Below are 17,281 nucleotides of genomic sequence, written 5' to 3' on the forward strand. Positions count from 1 at the left end.
ACATCTTCACATGTAGCTTCATACATGAGCTCCACAAAACTGGGCATTACCTTTTAGTAGTTTCTGAATAATGTGCTGACCTATGATACATATAGCCACGTAAGTGAATAAACACTATTATTATTTTGTCTTGGTTTTCATTAAACTATCTTAGTAGTTTCAGGAGCTCTGAGTTTCAACACACACTTCTGCCAGCTGACTTCAGTGCGTCCATTAGCGTAACAAAGTCAATTAGGCAAACCTGAATTTTCACTTTTGTCCTGTTCACAGAACATCAGTGTAAATGGAGACAGGAAGAAGAAATTGGATTGATTCTCCACTTGAGAATTACGTTAACTTGGAAGAAAATGTTAGTCTACTATGCGAAGGCATCTGGTAAGAGGGAAGATATCACCTCCCTTCCCCCATTGTGTCCCTTTATGCACCTCTGACCCTTGTTCTCTCCTTTTTTTGTTGCTTCTGTGGTCTGGTTGTTAGCTTTCCTGATCCTCCACACATTAGAAACCTAAGCAGAATGATTTCTGATCTAAGGCTATGGAATATTTGAAATAAGAAAAGGGGAAATTGTTGAATCTAGAACCAAACCTTTTGAAATAAAGAACTACCGGTCTGTAATGTGTGCCTTTAGAAAAAAACAAAGTCAAACAGAAATTAGATAACTAGTTACAGTCGTGATTGTGCTCTGCCACCCTGGAACTCCCGTATGTGACTATTTCCACTCTGGCTTTGTGTTTCAGTAGGTCAGGGACATACATTAAGAGCAACAATTGGAACTGCGTTCTCCTTTACCTCCATAAAAACACAGCTTAATAACGTGTTAATGACTTAAAATTACCTTGTCTTTCTAGATTGCTTATTGATGTCATTTCAGATCGGTATAAAGGATGTGAAGCAAATGAGAAAATAGGAACGTTTCTTTTTCTTTTTTCCCCCTTTCTACCGACTAGGAAGAGATCCAGTCCAGGTTTTGCCTTTGACTCGGCCTGTGAATTTCGGCCGTGCAATGTGTAGCACGTTTCTTTCTCCCCCCTCCTTTCTCCTTCCCTCTTGCCTCCAGTGTCTGTCTCCAGGATTTCTCTCTTCCGATTTCAGGAGGACTCTCACAGGCTCTCACAGCCTGTGTTAAGCTGAGGTTTCCCCTAGATCTCGTATATCCCCAACACATACCTCCACGCACACACATCCCCAAGAACCTCGCGCTCACACCAACAGACACACGCGCGCACACACACTCGCTCTCGCTTGTCCTTCTCCCTCCCGGGAGAGCCGGCGCGCGTTCCCACCTTCGCCGCACACTCCGGCGAGCCGAGCCCGCAGCGCTCCAGGATTCTGCGGCCGGGAACTCGGATTGCAGCTCTGAGCCCCCATGGTGTTTTTTTAAACACTTCTCTTCCTTCTCTTCCTCGTTTTGATTGCACCGTTTCGATCTGGGGGCTAGAGGAGCAAGGCAAGCAGCCTTCCCAGCCAGCCCTTGTTGGCTTGCCATCCTCCATCTGGCTTATAAAAGTTTGCTGAGCGCAGTCCAGAGGGCTGCGCTGCTCGTCCCCTCGGCTGGCGGAAGGGGGTGACGCTGGGCAGCGACGAGGAGCGCGTCGCTGCCTCTGGCGGGCTTTCGGCTTGAGGGGCAAGGTGAAGAGCGCACCGGCCGTGGGGTTTACCGAGCTGGATTTGTATGTTGCACCATGCCTTCTTGGATCGGGGCTGTGATTCTTCCCCTCTTGGGTTTGCTGCTGTCCCTCCCGGCCGGGGCGGATGTGAAGGCTCGGAGCTGCGGAGAGGTCCGCCAGGCGTACGGTGCCAAGGGATTCAGCCTGGCGGACATCCCCTACCAGGAGATCGCAGGTAAGCGCGGGCGCGCGGCAAGGGCTGGCTGCAGCCCTCGGTTGCCCCACGTCCACCTGGCTGCCCGGCGCCCCCTTCCTTCCCCCTGTTGCTGAGTTGGTGCCCACTTTCTGCCACCGCTCTACGGGACTCCGCGTCTCCGAGCTGGGCTGCGGATGCTCCTGCGGCTTCTCCGGCGGTGGAAGGTGTGCGTCTCCACTGCCTCATTGTGTGCACACGCGGGAGCACCCTCGCTCCCGCCTGCCTCTGCTCTCGCGCCCTTCTACCCCTTAGTTGATGGCTCAGGCCAGGCCGGCCAGGGAGCCCGGGCCACTCCGGGGCGGCTGCAAGGCGCAGACGGAGAGCCGAGCCGGGCGCTCACCCCGCGCTCTGGTTCGGGCAAACTTGGAAGAACTGCCACCGCAGTTTGCCCAGCGCCACAGTCTGAGTGGCGCCTTCTCCACTCCCGCCCTCGCGCCGGCAGGGGCGGTGGAGAGACGCAGAGGGCTCCCCCAGCCCCTCTCTCCCCTCTTCCAGTCCTCCGGGGGGCAGAGCGCAGGGCGCCCGGGCCGGGGGCGGGCACGGCTGGGAGGGACCCTCGCCGGGGACCTGGCCTCCGGACGCCGGCATTTCAAGGCTGGTTTGGGGACTTCACGGGCTGCCTGTTTCAGATGTGGGGCGGGCTTTCCCGTTACGGTTCCTCAGTGCTTCTCCAGTTGCTGTTGGTCACTCAGGGCTCGGGGACACCCCGCCACCCGGTCCGGAGCCGGCCTTGTCTGCCAGCGAGCAGTCAACTTCAGCCGGTGGCTCAGCTGGGGATTCGGGTCCGGGTCCGGGGGCCCCGTGTCCCCCGCATGCCCGGCCACTGGCATTGCTCCACGAAGAGCTTGAGAGCGCCCACCCTTTCGCTCGGCGCCAGTGTGTGTAGCACTTGGTCTCCGACAACTTGCTTGGCAGTCTGGGTGCTTGTTTTCCGGCTCTTAGCTCCAACCGAATCCGAGCTTCTCTGGGGCTCTGTGAATGAAACGTGTCGGGAAGAGATAATCCTTTGGCTGCTAAAGAACAGAACTGAGAGAGGCCGAGGGAGGCCAGGAGATGCTGCGAGGGCGCGGGCTGCTCAAACCGGGTAGCTGAAGTCCTTAGTGACCTCAGATCGTCAAGTCAAAACGCTGAATTTCCATCAGCCTCTCTCTGCTTTTTGCCAAGTAGCTGGTGGATGGATGAAAAGCATTTTGCGGATATCTTAGAACATCACAGTTTCGATATGTTGTGGAATTGCTGTTTTCTTATGATTTTCAAGCTGTAGAAGTGAGGGTTTTTACTTACACTGAAATGAACACATTTAAATAAATATGAGCGTTGCCAAAGGGGAAAAAAAAAGAGGCGCAAATTACCAAACGCATAGAAGGAGCTTTTTCAATTCAGAGCCAGACATTCCCTTTGGTGAGTCTAAGGAAGAATCTGTGGTGAATTATAAGACTACTTTTCTATCCTTGTTACTTCTTCCTTCTTTTCCAGAACTCCTTAATTTGTTAATCAATTAATAGAGAGCGACTGTCCTCACAGCTCCTTAAGTTTCTTAACTCTCCTTCTCCTTTGTCTACTGTTATTTCATTCTTTTTAATTAATTGATAAGGATCAACTTCGCTTATTTTCCCTCCCCAAATCTCAGGCAATTCAACTTTTTAAAAGGTTTGTAGTATGGATCACTTCTAGAAACTTTTTCTCCTTTAATCTGAGCTTTTTCAAACGGTATCTTTTAAGCACACAGATGTTTTCCAACATGATTTCAGATAAGATATCTCAAAGAAGAAAATAGGTGTTTTAAAATTGCTTTGGTATTCTTTAGCGGATAATGGGACACTCAGGAGACTAGAGTTCATCCTCAGCATCAGGCACATCTCTTTAATATCAAAGTGAAGATTTTCAGTGTAAAACAATTTCTGTAGTCACCATGACTTTGTTGAGGACATTCCCAGGGGTTCATGTAAATTCTTCAGTGGATATTTAACGAGGTTTTTGTTTTTGGTTTTGTTTTTTTGTCTACTCCCCACCTTTTTACAATTACAGTGTTTGCTTATTAGCTATGAATTTCTAAAATGTGTGCACTTTTTTTTTTTTAAACTCACCTACTTTCCATGAGTAAGGGCACACTGTTAACTTTGCTTTAAGCCTTGTGTCCTTTGATGCTGGTAGACATAAATCAAGATGCAGGTCACCACAGGGTCAGAGGCACATTTATAGGAAAATAATGAATTGAAAGGTAATTGTGTTTTTTAAGGATATACTTGTTTTTTTTCAAAATCAACTTTACTTAATTCTACCTATTGCTGTTTTAAGAATCACTTAGGAAATATATCCTGTTGTTACATGAACACACTCTTATCTCTCCTCCCTAGTTCTTGATACTGTTTACGTTTAATTATCTAGTGTAAGTGGTTATCTTTTCTTAAACTCTTTTTTTATCCTTTGCCTTGATTGGGCATCTAATGGTTTGCTTGAGGAATTTCATGTGTCTTCAATCTGCCAGGGCACATAAATTTAAAAGAATTGCTGTTCAGGCTTCAGATTCATGACAGCTGTTTCTAATTGAAAGCTATTTGCAGGTAGCTTGCTTAGTGAAATAACTTGAGAAGTAATAAGGACATTATGCTTCATCATGACATTATCAAAGTTTTACTCAGAACTCACAATTGTGAAATAGCGTTGCCCTTTTCTATTCTAGGGTAGAATAGACACCCAACAGATGAGGAAGTATGATAGGGAATATATAAAGTTATACTTTCAGAGAATGCTTGGGAAGGAGGAGGCCTTCAAGGGGCAGTTTGCACCATCAGTCTTCACTCAGCGCTGATTTTAAACTATCGCAAGGAGATCAGATAGACTCTATTTATCCTTGTTTGAAAAACTTCCAAAGGAGTAGACTCTTGATCCCCTTTCAGCAATCCATTCTAATATTTAGCAATTCTTGTGGTATAGAAATGTTTCCAGATATCTAGCCAAAAGCGTTCACAATGTGCTTGCTTATTTTTTCTTGTTCTATCTTCTGGGAAGATATTGAGCATGAATCATCAGGTTCTTTGTTAGGACAGTTATTCTGATCAAAGGTCAGTGTGAAACATTCTAGTCTCTCCTCATTCATCAGAATTATGACCTAATTTTCCAATCCTAAACTCTAAACTTCTAAAGGAACTCTACCCAAAAATAGCACCTGCTTAAAACTCCGGGAAATTCAGATAATGTTGTTTCAGGCTTACTCTGCCACTGTTTTATGCCTTGAGTCTTGCTAGGATCATTAATTATAACACTTTGTAGTTAACAGTGACTTATTGGCCTACATGATCATGTTTTCATTACTTATGTAATGTGACTTTATTTAACAATCTCATATATAGAATTTATTATGTGCCCATCACCTACTTAAAAATTATTAACTTTATAATATCACCTTACTGAATTCTTCCAATAACTTAGTAGATGCTACACATTAACCCCATTTTATAGATGAAAAGGATGTGTGACAGGAACTTTAATTAACTTACCTAAGGGTGACTCAACTAGTAATTAATGAGGCTACAATTCAAACCCAGGCATTCTGACTCCAGGGTCTATATACCTAACTTGGTCCACTGCCTTACAGTATTAAATGTTACCATTTATTTTGAATGAATGCATGCAAAATCTATTCTTTCATATATATATATAGTCTGGTATTATTAATCACTATATGCATCTATGTATCCCTTCCAGTTGCGCATGCTAAATCCGTTTCTGTTTTGTTCCAGCGTTGTCTCTAATTTCTCAAAATCACTTTGACTTTGGATGTTGTATTCTCAGGAATTGGCCATGCTACCACCACTAATGGTTCATGCATTTACCCATTTTCCTGATCATTTTCTTGCAAGGTATAGTTATGTAAAACATAGAAACTAAAGTACATTTCTTGGTTTCTTTCAGTACACTAGGCCTATTGAAAGACTGGGTTAGTCCAACAAAACTCATGATGGAAAGTTATTCATGGGGCTAGAGGGAGTAAGAACATTTATCTCCATTGATTAGAAAAAAAAAATGTAACTAACTCTGTTTCCAATATTTATTTTGCAACTTTTTCTGTCCCAGGTATTTTGAGAGTTGGGTTACAGCTGGATATTAAAAAAGCACTAAACTCTTCATCTATTTGATATTAATTTATCAAGTATTTATCTAAAAATCTGTATTTTAAAAAGATTGTTTGTTTCAAAATACATAGTGTTTCATTTTCACTGACCTTTGCCCAATGGGCGTTTGCTTTCTCTGGAAACCTTTCTTTCTGTCTGCTCCCCCAGCAGACCAACTAATTTAGTACATTTACAATTTACACAACTTTTTTTTTTTCCAGTTTCCATGGAGATACCACATTAACTTAAATGGAAAACAGTGTTTGGTAACTCTTACTCTTTAAAGCCACAGTAAATATCATAGTTTGAGATAAATTGTTTAATTTCTGTTTATCTGCCTGCTTCAAAGATTTCTGATTTCTTTGCCCCTGTTTAGTTAGCTGACTTCTTTAAAAGTTTTTGGAAGGACAGTATAAGTCACAAATGAGTGAAGTGAACTTCAGTTGTTTTTTTTTTTTTTTTTTTTTTAAATGATTCTACAAGTCACTAGATTTCTAAAAGAATCACATTAATTCCAGGTATCAAAGCAATATAAAAGTTGGGCTTTAGAAGTGCCACTTGTTAAACTCTTGATTTGGGAATTAATTTTAGAGTGATTGTGAGTTATCTTAGCTGATTTAATTAGAGGATAATATGTCATCATTGGGAGCAAGAGTTCATTTGAGTTGACTGATACACTTTTTTACATAAAATTTATTACAACTGCATTGTATCTTAATAATAGCTTGTGAGAAGAAATAAAGGCCACTGTTAAAATTGATTTAAAATGTACAGCATTATGTTCTTTCAGTATTATGGCATAAAGATTGTGCCATATATTATGTAAGAAAGTGACTAGTGTTCTTTTAAAATTATGGATGAAACTTATGAACACTTATAAAACACAAAATTATTGAGTAGTTTTAACCTAAAATGACCTAACTTCAATTACTAGTTTTGTATAGAAATACGAGTTTAGAATAAACATTATAATAAAATAATTGCTTTAAAATGATTTTAATCTTTTGATTTTATATCGAAACCCACAAAAATAACATTATAAGAACAACCTTTCCCCCCACTTAATTCACATCTTTCAAATTACTTCTAGAAAGGCCAGTAAGGTGATTTAGAGTTATCTTGCCAGTATAAACAGCGATTTAATATTCTTTTAAACTTGGTGCTTGTATTTCTTTACAGACTAAATTCTGCTATGTTAAATTCTTGAGCTGGTACATAATTTGACTTTAAATATTTTCATAGATTTCTCCAGTATTATTCAGTTTTCAATGATATATATGGTACAGTTTGAAAGTATTATTGACTCCCTGGGATCATATATTTGTAATAAAGGGTTTCATAGTGGTGAGACTTGGGTAAATATTTTAAAATTCTAATAATCCTGGATAAAAATATCTAAGAATTTTTAATAACTTTGGATGAAAAATATGTTTTAAATGAATGTGCCAGTTAGTAAAAAAAAAAAAAAATTAAAATTTGGTTTCACATTTTCACATTATTCAGGTTATTGGGTATTTTAATAACCCATTCTCTCTTCCAGGCATTTTTTCTTCATGCAATGAGTATTTATTGTATACCTACTATTGTATATCTACTATGGGTAAGTCATTGTACCAGCTTCTGGGGGTAGAGCCTCAGGGAATTTGAATCCCAGCAGGAAAGCAGAAATTAAGGACACCATTCACAATTAATTAATTACACTCAGATAAATACATAGCACTAAGGGCAGCTGGCACTGTGAAAGTATTTTATAGGAGCATTTGATCAAATCAGAGGCAGAATAATGGGATCTAAGCATGGGTACCCTTCAGTAAGGAAGCAGGAGTGTGGAAGGGTCACACATTTCCTGTATGGTGAGAATACCTTGCAAACATGAGAAGAGTTCCAGTCCCTGGGGATAGTGGTCAGTGAGTGGGGAGGGGTGTGGGAGAGACTGGAGAAGAGGGCCCAAAGGTCAGGGTAATGACTTACACAGACATAAACAATCCAAAGGTAACCCCTGCATCTTGGCCCTAAGTGGTTCCCTTTTTCACGGCGGATCTGAACCTTTAGCTAAACAGCTCAGTAGTTCTTAAGTCAAGTTTTTACACATCCAGTTGTTTTAAATATACCACAAAGAAGCAGGTTTTTAACCATTTAGAGGGTGTTTGCCTTGTGCACTCTGTACAACTGTACCTGCCTGCTAGCCATATGTAAGACAACCCTGGGGTGATCAAAGACTCCTAGCTGCTGCTGCCCTTAGCAGTTGAGGCTGTCTACTGTGTTGCTCATGACATTGCCTGGATCATAATGCCCTTCTCCCCTGGGAGTTCCTTGACCTTCTGCCCTTTTGGGTGGTGGCGCCTTTGTTAGCCCTGCAAGGTTTCATGCTGTGAGGGACTTCCTTCACAGGCAACCTAAGTGTCTTCCAAATTAAGCTCACTGTGTGCTACTGCCATCTGGGGGTCATGTTGTCCTCCCCCACCCCTATCAGCTCTGACATCCCTCAAACTCATTACAGTGACTTTGGCCTTCAGCCTGAGTCCCTTAAGAAGCTGTTGAATAAGTATTTTAATCAGGATTGGATATAGTTTTGAAATATTACATTGGTTGCTCTACAGAGAAAGGATTGAGGGGAAAAAAACAGATACAGGAAAAGGAGGAGAGGCTAGCTGGGACTAGAGTGGTGACCATGGAAATAGAGAGGATTCAAGAAATATTTAGTAGGTGAAATGGATCGAAGTTACTTATTTAGCATCTACTGTGTGACTGACAATGAATAGGACTGGGTTGTGTGTTTGTGTATGTGTGTGTGTGTGAGAGAGAGACAGAGACAGAGAAATAGAGAGAGAAAGAGAGTGCGAGAGAGAGAAAGGGAAGGAAGAGAGAGATAATTAAGAGAGAAGTGTCCCAGAAATGTTAATTGAATTGCCATGGCAATAAAAATACTTTAGCATGGTTTATATGTGTTTTATAATGGAGACAAAACTCAGTATCATTAAACCAGCAGGAGACTATTAACAGTACCAGTGTCACTGAGAGAAAGAGATTTCTCAAATAGGATCAGATGAATTGCTAACTCTCAAAAGTGTAGAAATATCAAAATACATGTAAGCAGCTACATTCACTATGAAATTTAAGTAACAGTACTTTGTGCTCTGTCAGTAAAAAAACAACTTCAATTTTTTTACCCTAATGGAGAATTAATCAAATCGTACCATCATTTCCATCAGTAATGATATTTGGTACTTAAGCTACTGACACAGCATTGTTTTAATCTAAGTACCAAATATCATTACTGATTATAATAACAACGAGAGGTTCAAGCTGAAAGGAGGAGGCAAAATTTAATTGGAGACTTGAAGGATGGGTAGCATTTGACAAAGGGCCATGAAACAAGGAGGCAGTTAGGGAGGAGTTAAATATGTGAGCAAAATAGGGTGTGTGGAGGAGAGCACAGAAAGGAATCTTATATTGAATACATAGGGTGGGATTGGATTTTTGGAGGGCCTTGAAAATTCTAGGCTTTATATGACAGAAAGTAGGTCATCATCTCAGGTTCTTGGCAGAGAGGTGACGTGATGAAAGTATTGTTTTGGATTAGGCAAGCAGTATCACAGGATGGATTAGAGAAAAGATCATTAAAGGCCCCAGAGGGAGGGAAGAAGGACAGGGAGGAGACACTTAAATTTTAGAGGCTTAGGCAGGAGATTGCCAAGGTCTCAGAGGAGGATGAGAGGAGTGAAGAAGGGGTGAATAAGGCTATGAGAGAAGGAAGAAACAAGATTAAAAGGGAAAATTTTTAAAATTTTTTTAAAATTAAAAACTTCACTCTGCTACTTAGAAATTCCAATAAAAGAGTTTAGAGGATGAGCTGTTGAAACTCTCAACTCAAGTAGTCTGCGTCAGTTAAAATACTTTTGGCAGCAGGTCACAGAAATTCCTGACTCAACTGGCTTACACAGTCAGGGAAAGCCGTTATTTCACGTAACAAGAAGTCCCAGTGCAGAGCTCTTGCAGGAGTCAGAAAGCTGTAAGCCTGCAGTATCAACAGGGTGCCAGGTTCTCACTGTCTTTTGGCTCTAAGATCCTTGTTCCACGGGATCACCTCTGAATAAACACAAGATGATGGCTAGAGTACCAGGAGCTAAGGCCTCATGACAGTGCCCAGATGCACAGAAAGAAATAATTTCTTCCCACATGTCTCTTCCTTGGTGAGGCAGACCACTCTCAACAGCCCCCCAGCAGAGATGCCCACCCTTCTCATTTCAGAATTGCCTCCTATGCCTATACCTAGAAGGGAAGGTAAAAGGATATGGTCTTTCAGCTGGACCCTCAGATGGGAGCGGATGATCATAGCGTGCCTTGGCAAATCTTCATTATCTTTTTTTTGTTATTCTTTGTAATTTCAATAGCTTCAGGAGTATAAGTGGTTGTTGGTTGTATGGATGAATTATGTAGTAGTGAATTCTGAGCTTTTAGTGTACCTGTCACCCAAATAGTGTTCATTGTACCCAAGAGCAAATTTTTCATCCCTCACCCTCTTCCCACCGTCCCTACTTCTTAGTCTCCAGTGTCAATTATACCAGGGATCCCCAACCCCCAGGCCATGGACTGGTAGTGGTGTGTGGCTTGTTAGTGACTGGGCCATACAGCAGGAGGTAACAGTAGGCAAGTGAACATCACTGCCTGTGCTCTGCCTCCTGTCGGATCAGCAGCGGCATTAGCTATTCATAGGAGCATGGACTCTATCGTGAACTGCGCATGCGAGGGATGTAGGTTGCGTGCTCGTTATGAGAATCTAATGCCTGATGGTCTGAGGTGAAACAGTTTCATATCCAAACCAAAAACTGTCTTTTATGAAACCAGTCCCTGGTGCCAAAAAGGTTGGGGACTGCTGCATTAGACCACTCTGTGTACCCCTGTGTACCCATTCTTAGCTCCCACTTATTAGTGAAAACGTGGTATTTGGCTTTCTGTTCCTGAGTCACTTCATTTAGGATAATGGCCTCCAATTCCATCCAAGTTGCTGCAAAAGACATGATTTCTTTTTTTTTTTTTTTTTTTTTGGCTGAGAAGTATTTTATAGTATATAGATTCCAAATTCTCTTTATCCACTTATTGTTTCATGGGTACTTAGGTAGAATTCCCTGTTTGCAATTGTGAATTGTGTTGTGATAAATATATGAGTGCAGTTGTCTTTTTGATACAATGACTTCTCTTCCTTTAAGTAGATAAACCCAATAGTGGGATTGCTGGATTGAATGGTAGATCTACTTTTAGTCCTTTGAGAAATTTCCATGCTGTTTTCCGTAGAAGTTGCACTAATTTACATTCCCACCAATAGTATATAAGCATTCCCTCTTCACCACATCTATGTCAACTTTTATTGTTTTTTGATTTTTCTAAATAATGGCCATTCTGACTAGGGTAAGGTGGTATCTCATTGTAGTTTTAATTTTCGTTTCCATGATAATTAGTAATGTTAAGCATTTTTTTTTCAAGTTTTTGCCCATTTGTGTGTCTTCTTTTGAAAAATGTCTCTTCATGTCATTTACACACTTTTTAAGGTGATTATTCATTTTATTCTTGTTGATTTGTTTGAGATCCTTGTAGATTCTAGATATTAGTCCTTTGTCAGATACATAGTTTGCAAATATTTTCTTTCATTCTGTAGTTTGTTTACTGTTTTGAGTATTTCCTTTGCTATGCAGAAGCTTGCTAGATTAATTAAGTCCAACTTACGTATTTTTGTTTTTATTTCATTTGCTTTTGGAGTCTTAGTCATAAATTCTTTGCCTAGGCCAATGTCCAGAAGAGTTTTTCTTAGATTTCATTTTAGAATTTTAATGGTTTCAGTTTTTACAATTAAGTCTTTAATTTATCTTCAGTTATTTTTTAATATGGTGAGAGATAGGGATCCAGTTTTATTCTTGTGCATGTGACTAGACAGTTTTCTTAGGACCTTTTATTGAATAGGGTGTCCTTTCCCCAGTATATGTTTTTGTCTGCTTAGTCAAAGATTAGTTGGTTGTAGGGATTAGGCTTTATTTCTGGGTTCTCTATTCTCTTCTGTTGGTCTGTGTGTCTATTTTTACGCTATTGTCATGCTATTTGGGCTACTAGAGCATTCTGGTATAATTTGAAGTTGTGTAATATTATGCCTTCAGCTTTGTTCTTTTTTCTTAGGATTGCTTTGGCTACTCAGGCTCTTGGTGGTTTCATGTGAATTTTGGGATTGCTTTTTCTAACTGAAAAATGATACTGGTATCACAAGGTAATTTATACGTTCAATGCCATCCCCATCAAGCTACCAATGACTTTCTTCACAGAATTGGAAAAAAACTACTTTAAAGTTCATATGGAACCAAAAAAGAGCCTGCATTGCCAAGACAATCCTAAGTCAAAAGAACAAAGTTGGAGGCATCACGCTACCTGACTTCAAACCAAACTATAAGGCTACAGTAACCAAAACAGCATGGTACTGGTACCAAAACAGAGATATAGACCACTGGAACACAACAAACTCCTCAGAAATAATACCACACATCTACAACCATCTGCTCTTTGACAAACCTGATGAAAACAAGAAATGGGGAAAGGATTCCCTATTTAATAAATGGTGCTGGGAAAACTGGCTAGCCGTATGTAGAAAGCCGAAACTGGATCCCTTCCTTACACCTTATACAAAAATTAATTCAAGATGAATTAAAGACTTAAATGTTAGACCTAAAATCATAAAAACCCTACAAGAAAACCTAGGCAATACCATTGAGGACATAGGCTTGGGCAAGGACTTCATGTCTAAAACACCAAAAACAATGGCAACAAAAGCCAAAATTGACAAATGGGATCTAATTAAATTAAAGAGCTTCTGCACAGCCAAAGAAACTGCCATCAGAGTGAACAGGCAACCTACAGAATAGGAGAAAATGTTTGCAATCTACCCATCTGGACAAAGGGCTACTATCCAGCATCTACAAATAAACAAATTTACAAGAAAAAAATCAACCCCATCAAAAAGTGGGCGAAGGATATGAACAGACACTTCTCAAAAGAAGACATTTATACAGCCAACAGACACATGAAAAACTGCTCAAAATCATCACTGGCCATCAGAGAAATGCAAATCAAAACCACAATGAGATACCATCTCACACCAGTTGGGAGCAGATCATTTAATTTCCACATATTTTTATAGTTTTGTGAGTCCCTCTTGGAATTGATTTTTAGGTTTATTCTGCTGTAGTCTGAGAAGATGCCTGATATGATTTTGATTTTTAAAAATTTATTGGAACTTGTTTGGTGGATTTATCCTCTATCTTGGAAACTATTCCACGTGCTTATGACAAGAATGTACATTCTCTAGTTTGGTGTAGAATGTTCTGTAAACCTCTGTTAGGTTTCATTTGTCCTAGAATCCAGTTTATGGCAAGTGTTTCTTTGTTGACTTTCTGTCTCAGTGATCTAGCTAGTGTTGTGTTGAAGTCCCCCACTAGGATTGTACTGCTGTATTTGTCTCTTCTTACATCTAGTAGTATTTGTTTTACAAATCTGGAAGCTCTGGTGTTAGGTGTGTGTTTATCTAAGGTTGTTATCTCTTCTTGTTGAGTTGATCAACTATTATTATATAATGACCTTTTATGTCTTTTTATTATTTATTTATTTATTTACTATTGTTGATTTAATGTCTGATTAAGAATGACCAGTGCTGCTCATTTTTGGTTGGCATTTGTGTGGAATATTTTGTTCTATCCCTTTACTTTGAGTCTATAAGAATCTTTACAAGTGGGTCTCTTGAAGGCAACAGATACTTAGATTGTGCTTTTTAAATTAATTCCACTAATGTATCTTTTAAGTGGGGCATTTAGATCATTTATATTCAAAGTTAATAGTCATATGTTAAATACTCTTCCAGTCATCATGTTGATTGCTACCTAGTTGTTTTTTATTCTCCATCATGTTACTATTTTATAAGCAGTAAATATTATACTTTTGAATGTTTTTTATACTGGTGCATATAGAACTTTCATTCTGATGTTTAAAATTCCTTTAAGCATTTCTTATAGGACCAGCCTAGTGGTGACAGATTCTCTCCGAGTTTGCTTTACTGGGAAAGACATTATTTCTCCTTCATTTATGAAACTAAGTTTTGCACCATACAAAATTCTTGGTGACCATTACTCTGTTTAAGAAGACTAAAGATAGAATTCCAGTCCCCTCTGGCTTGTGAGTTTTTTGCTGAGAAGTCTGCCATAAGTCTGACAGATTTTCCTTTATAAGTTATTTGATGCCTTTGTCTCACTACTCTTAGAATTATTTCTTTCATGTTGACTTTAGATAACCTGATGATTACATGCCTTAGTGATGTTCTTTTTGCAGTGAATCTCCCAGGAGTTCTTTGAGCCTCTTGTGTCAGGATGTTTAAATCTCTATCAAGACCAGAGAAGTTTGCCTCAAATATTCCCTCAAATAGGTTTTCCAAACTTTTTACTTTTTCTTCTTCTCTTTCAGGAATACTTATGATTATAGGGTTTGGATGTTTTAGATAATCCCATATTTGTTGGAGACTGTATTCATTTCTTTTGATTCCTTTTTCTTTGTTTTTCTCTGATTGGGTAAACCCAAAAGCCTTATATCCAAGCTCTGAAATTATTTCTTTTGCTTGGTCTAGTCTCTTGGTAAAACTTTTCACTGCATTTTGTAACTCCCTAAATGAGTCTTTGATTTCTAGAAGTTCTGTTTTTTTTTGTTTTGTTTCGATTTTTTGATTTTTAAAAATCTATCTCCTTGGAAAATTTCCATTCATATCTTGAGTTGTTTTCCTGATTTCTTTATGTTGGTTTCAACTTCCTCTTGGATCTCATTTAGAAACTTTATGATCAATATTTTGAATTCTTTATCTGGTATTTTCAAGATTTCATTTTGGTTTGGATTTATTGCTAAAGAATTGATGTGATCTTTCGGGGGCACTGCAAAACTCTGCTTTTCATATTGCCAGAATTATTTTTCTGCTTCCTTCTCATCTGGATAGACTGTTTATTATTATTATTTTTGGATTGATTTTTGACTGGACTGGGTTTTTTTTTTTTTTTTTTCTACTTGAGGATGTAACTATAATGTGTATAGTTTATGATTCCCTAGCTTTGGCTCTGGGTAATTTCAATTGCAAAAACTCTGTGTGAGTTCCTTGGTTGTAGAGAATTTTGTGTGATGGCCTTCTTAGATCCTGCTTATAGTAGCAATGTAGTGGGTGTGTGAATAGGGTCACTGTCTCCTGTGGTGCTTTAATGGCAGAGGTCTCATGAAGCTTATTTTATTCCTCTTGATGTGTACTTTTTTCCCCAGTATTTTTTTTCACTGGGTCGAACAATTTAGTCTTCAGTTCTATTAGAGGTGTCCATGGGTGAGAATTAATTGTGGCTGAGGTAGGTGGGCATATGCAATACCGCAATGGTGGGCACACATCCCAGCCCTGATGGATGTAGCCTGGGGAGTTCCCATGAAATGCACTGAGGTCTTCATAGGTGAAAGGGAGGGTTCTACCTCAGCTCTACTATAACCCTGGCAAAAAACAACCCAACTCCCTATCATGCTTCTGTCCCAGTGTCCTGGATATTCAGATTAGACAAGCATCTCTCCATCTGCAGGAATGCTGACATTTTGTGTAGCGAGGGAGCAGGGCTCTACTCCTCTTGCAAGCCTGACCCCAGAAGACACACATCCTGTGGAGACACAGTCACCCCAAAATGCACTAGAAAGACCATCTACAGATGTACCCAAGCCAAGCTCCTATGGGAGACATCCTGGCTGTGTCTGCAGCAGTGGGCGAGGGGGAGAAGTCCCCTCTATGTCCCTTCATGAGTACTGGGGCTGCTCGACTGCTGGGGAAGAATTGCACTCTTCCCACTGAGCTGAGCACCGTGCCCATCCCTGTGCTGAAAGAGGTGCAGCTGCTCCTAGCCCACAAGCAGGAAGTTCACTGACACAAGAAAGCCTATACTCTGTTTCTTTTGTCCCACAGGGTGCTCCCTTGGTGTGGTGCACTCCCCCTTCCCCTAGGTATGGCAATCCCTGGGGGCCAGACCATTGTGAATCCTGCTGCTCCTCTGGGTGTAGCCACCCTATGGGGTTGCCACAATCCAGGTTGGTGCTGAGGCATGTCTGCAAGAGATCCTGTGATGTGAAGACACAAGGGTTGAAAGTCCCCAAGCAGAACAAAGTCCCACAATCGGTGCACCCTCAGCATGGCACCTGCTACTACAGCTTGGGACCAGGCGGAACAGGAAGGGACCCTGGTGGAGCTGGTAGCCCAATATAATGCCCTCGAGAAGTCCCCAGATCACAACCCACTCCAGTACTTGGGCTCATGGTGGCAAAAAAGCTCTCCTTGAGTTTGGATACCAGCAGTGTTCTCCGAGGGCTGGAGAGGCCAAGAGCATTCCCACCTACCCTTTCCACAGAATACTAAGTCTCTCTGGATTTGATCTCTGCCAGCTTCTTCGTTCCTTAATTTTTGTGTACGTTGTAGATTCTTCCAATGAATTCTCCAATGGGCTCCAACAATCTCCCCTTAGCACTCCATTTGGGCTATAGTTATTCATGTTCACCTGTAATTCTGTGTTTTGTTGTCGTCGTTCTGAAGGGAATTGGTCACCCACGTCTCTAGCGAGCCATCTGGAGAAGCCCCCTGATCCCTCAGGTCATGGACTGGTCTACAGGACTTGCAGTAGCTTGGGCTTTGCTCTTACCTCCAGAGGCAAGTGATGTGGGTGGACCTGGACCAGGCTGATCTGTCCTCTCTGGTCCCCCAGTGGCAGGTGCGAGCACCAGCTCTGATGGGGGTAGCAGGGGAGTGGTGTGGGCTCTGTGGGTCTGTCTTGGTCTGTTCAAGATTTCTAAATAAGGGTATTTGGTGTGGTTTGGTGGCTTTTTCACTTGCCAGCTCTAGTATCAATGTACTGGGCATGTGAATGGGTTCAAGGCCTCCTGGGTAGCTGGGGTGGTGTGGACAATGGTGTTAGCTAAGGTCAAAGAAGAGTTTTCTCCTTCACAAGCACTGTGTTGTTGTGCCAGAAGATGTTGTAATGGGCCTTGCTGGGTGAAGTCAGGCCAGGAGGTAGCGCTTGTAGGAGAGAACCAGCTGCCGGGGTGGCCATGGGATGCTTGGCATGTGTTACTCAGGGGAAGCACTCAGTGTTGCTGGTGATGGGCAGGGCCATGGAACTCCCAAAAGGCCTTGTTTGTGTTCTGCTGCCAAGGTGGGTGGAGGGGAAAAGCTGGGTGGGGGCTGGGTCAGGCAATCCTGTGTTTTGGCTTCCCAA

The 17,281-nt window shown here is 41.2% G+C and overlaps 1 protein-coding gene across 4 annotated transcripts in view; it reads left to right on the forward strand.

Moving 5' to 3' along the window:
• Positions 1-236: 236 nt before the first annotated feature.
• Positions 237-17,281, forward strand: part of GPC6 (glypican 6) — a 1,170,736-nt gene continuing 1,153,691 nt past the window's right edge. The window contains exon 1 of one of the 4 annotated variants that reach the window (XM_050766550.1): positions 237-375. In XM_050766550.1, coding sequence (XP_050622507.1) covers positions 348-375 — 28 coding nt within the window. In that variant the 5' untranslated portion in view covers positions 237-347. Of the gene's footprint in view, positions 376-1,022; positions 1,843-17,281 lie in introns of those variants that run through there. The other 3 variants (XM_050766548.1, XM_050766549.1, XM_050766551.1) reach the window with 3 other exon arrangements.

This window comes from Macaca thibetana, chromosome 17 (assembly GCF_024542745.1).
Source record: "Macaca thibetana thibetana isolate TM-01 chromosome 17, ASM2454274v1, whole genome shotgun sequence".
NCBI classification, from domain to species: Eukaryota; Metazoa; Chordata; class Mammalia; order Primates; family Cercopithecidae; genus Macaca; species Macaca thibetana.